The 3,644-nt window shown below is 35.3% G+C and overlaps 1 protein-coding gene across 1 annotated transcript; it reads left to right on the plus strand.

Moving 5' to 3' along the window:
- Window positions 1–1,155: 1,155 nt before the first annotated feature.
- LOC132930122 (uncharacterized) lies at window positions 1,156–3,117 on the plus strand. The gene is made up of 2 exons (XM_060995804.1): window positions 1,156–1,460; window positions 1,666–3,117. Exons 1-2 carry the CDS (start codon window positions 1,353–1,355, stop codon window positions 1,933–1,935), a joined length of 378 nt encoding a protein of 125 aa, XP_060851787.1. The 5' UTR covers window positions 1,156–1,352; the 3' UTR covers window positions 1,936–3,117.
- Window positions 3,118–3,644: the final 527 nt, after the last annotated feature.

The raw sequence follows: 3,644 nt of genomic DNA on the forward strand, positions 1-3,644 counted from the left end.
ATTAACATCATAATATAATTTATAGAGTATAATCATATAATACTTCGTAATGCTCACCGATAAAACACATCTCCGGATGGACGATGACGCGGCGTAGAGCATTTGCGTGTGCAGCGGCGTACGGCAAACGGACAAAGATATCAAAACAACAACAATAATAATAATATATTACGCAGGAATGAAAACCGATAACAATTATTGTTTATTGCATTAACAATAAATTGTGTACATGACGAGCAAAATATAGTCAGTTCGAGAGAGTTGAGGTCGGGTTGTGCGTGTCGCCTTTGTGCTCAGACACGATAATTTATACCTATGACGATGATGATGGTTATAGGTAGTTAGGTTAGGAATGAGGTACGTGTTTAGAAATCGATTCTTTTTTTTTTTGTGGTGGAGAGGACCAAGTTCTCAAACTTATTGTGCCGATGTATTGAACGTGTATCCCTTTGTAATTCGGCCCATTCGAGCCAACTTCGGGCTGATGACTCGTGGTTCTCCTAAGACAATTTCAAAAATACATTTTCTGTTTATATGTGTTAATATTTCGTGAATAATGTATATTGATGCGTGTAATACCGAATTCGTGATAAAATTTCAAAAAAGTTTATATTCACGAGCTCACGGCGTTAAAAACACCCAAAACGTTTTCTTAAAAAAAAAAAGAAGTATATTATGTTATTTTGTATTTATTCGTTATCATGATCATTGTGAAATGTTTTTTGGTTTTTGATAGTCGATAAAGTGATAACACTTTTGAGGTACGTCGTGTGGGAGAATTAGATCTGCTCGCCGAGTACCCGTTATTACACCGTACATACGAGTCAAGCGCCTATACACGTTATAATATTAAAATATATAGAATACAATGTATTGTAATTTGTAAATAATAATTATAACGAAAACGAAACACAATAACAATATTATAAGACGTATTATATAAGATTTTCAAATATTTTTTTTCGGGGCGGTCCCTATAAACCTATGTAGCCGTTAGTAACGTGTGTGTATATATGCCATACGGGGAACGACAATGGGACGTGTGCACGCACACACGCGCACGCGCCTACCGATCACACACATGGTACGTTGTATTCTTCGCGTACGAAGACGAGGAGGCGGCGGGTTTATACAATACGTATATATAAGGTGGCTGCAGACGAGATCAGGACCGCATTCCGATCCGGGACTCGACGACGACGACGGCGGCTACTTTGTGAGTTTTGGACGCGCTCTCCGAGAAACGACGCACCTGGAAGAACGAGTCTCTGCGCTCCCGCGTCGTATATAGACATAATATATAATATTGTATTATAGCCTACAGACCCGTTCGAATCGTCGCCGGCGCAGTCATGTGCCGAACACTGCGCCATCAACATCCAAAAATGGGCCTGATGCCGAAGGACCACGGCAACGTCAACGAAAATTCCTACGCCAACCGTCTCAACCACCTGAAACAAGTGAGTAATAAAAATATGTCAAAATATGTTTAACTGTACCTATAGTGTTTATAAAATACACATTACCCGCAGGGGACGCGACCGCCCCTCCACTGATAAATGTCGTCCTTTTTAGCACACAATTATGGGGAGGGGTTACCTGTACACAATGTCGTTTATCGTATTTTTTTACTAAGACCGATTTTTACCATTATTATTATCATAGGTGTTGAAACCGTACCGAGACAACAACGCCAACTGTCTGCGGCTGATCACCAGGTCGGCTAGGGTGAACCTGAACAAGCATTGGAAGAGCCTGGAGAATCTGTTCACGGCCGGGCACGACCGTCGTGCTGACGTCAAAGAACGCGCCCAGAACGCGGTCAACGAAATGCTGGAGAACGGGGAGAACGAAAGACCCGCGGCGGAAGCCTACACCAGCCCGACGGCGGACGCGGTCGAAAAATTGCAACACTTGCACGTGAACGACGGTTGACGACCCGCGACGACCGCACACTTGGTTTGATGTAATCGGGTGTGGGGTGGATGTGGGGGGAGGGAAAATCGTAAATTGTTTACCGAGCACATATTATATACGTCATTGTAACCGTAGCATAATATTATTATGCTGCGTGTGTGTACCTCATGTCTTTCGTTGTTTTTTTTTTTATATTTTGTTATATATTTTATTTTAATATTTTATTTCACTTAACACGCGCACCATCACATTTTTTTTTTTATATATGCACAATTTTACGCACCGTTTTCGCACTGGTTTTCATTCGCACAATTGCACCTACACGCACACTTATTACGCACTTTTAAATGCACTCTAACACATAAATAGCACTATAAAACATTAAACACAATATTTAATGTTCACTATATATTATTATTATATTGCACTCGACACTCGTTAAAATATATGCACCACTATATTATTATATATTCACATCACACATGACACATTATTAGATTTTAAGCAAATATTTTATCGTCCGACAAAGGACACTGTACCACACCGCAGGATAGTCCGGATCGATATTAATGTAAATACTCTTGCACTTTATAGACTATTATGTACATAATATATTTTATTAGTTTTAAGTTTGTGTCGGCCAATTATTGGCGACTACAACTATTCATGCCTGGCTTCCCAACATATAGTTTTATACCTAATTTGTATGTCTCACGACGTCGATTAGAAGAAATTAGAATTTAGAATATTATAGAAACTTAGGTTAATTAAAACTATCCTATCTGTGATTATATTGAAATAAGTTTTTATTTTTATATTTCATTTTATATTAGTTATTATTGATACTATAGTATCATTGGCGGGTCATTTAATTTATTATATTAATATTAATTACATAATTATCGAAACGTGAAAAAGTTTTGATTAGGCCATAATATTTTTTTTTTATTATTATTTTACTTATTTTTGTTATTTACATTGTTAAACGAATATTTGCTCAAGAAGGAACAGAATCCATCCATTCATATATTTAGTTGTTAATAAAAACATATTTTTTGACAAAGCTTGATGGCTACTGTTGCCAAAACTAATATAAGATAAATAAATAAAAAATATATTTAGATATATTATATTATATTGTAAACAATTACGAAAATGATTTTTGTATGAATTTATTATAATAATTGTTTTAATTTTTAATTCTGTGTTTTATATTTTTCTCGATAATTAAAAATCATTAGAATTCGAACATTTCTACTTTTATTTTATGATAACGCGTTGACAACAATAAAGTGTATAGAAAAATATGATTTATGCGTCTCACTATAAAAGTGTAAGCGCCAAGCGATATAATATTTCTACAAGTACATAGAAAACCATGTTTCCTATTTGATAATTTATCATTACCTATTATGTAAAGATAGGTATAGGTATATGTACACGAAATACATCACACACTGTAGTCAAGAGCCAAAGTAAGTTAGATCGTGCAGATCATCTGCAAAGGTACATAAAAAAAAGTTTAATCAAATCGATTATCTCAAAAGTCAAAACCAAACAAAATAAACGATTAAAATGTGTTTATAATCTGAGAAACATTAATATACAGTAGATTCTCGTTATGTCGAATTCCAAGGGGAACAGTTTAGATACTTAAAATACTAATACCTACTACATACGTATCAATGAACAACAATAATGAATAGATTAATTTTTTTTTAAATATC

The sequence above is a fragment of the Rhopalosiphum padi genome, chromosome 4, assembly GCF_020882245.1.
Source record: "Rhopalosiphum padi isolate XX-2018 chromosome 4, ASM2088224v1, whole genome shotgun sequence".
Taxonomy (NCBI): domain Eukaryota; kingdom Metazoa; phylum Arthropoda; class Insecta; order Hemiptera; family Aphididae; genus Rhopalosiphum; species Rhopalosiphum padi.

Bases quoted from the DNA above. Each gene is read 5' to 3' on its own strand.
- LOC132930122 (XM_060995804.1), top strand. From the start codon at position 1,353: ATGTGCCGAACACTGCGCCATCAACATCCAAAAATGGGCCTGATGCCG. The intron at 1,461-1,665 runs GTGAGTAATAAA...TTATTATCATAG, and splicing joins GTCTCAACCACCTGAAACAA to GTGTTGAAACCGTACCGAGA.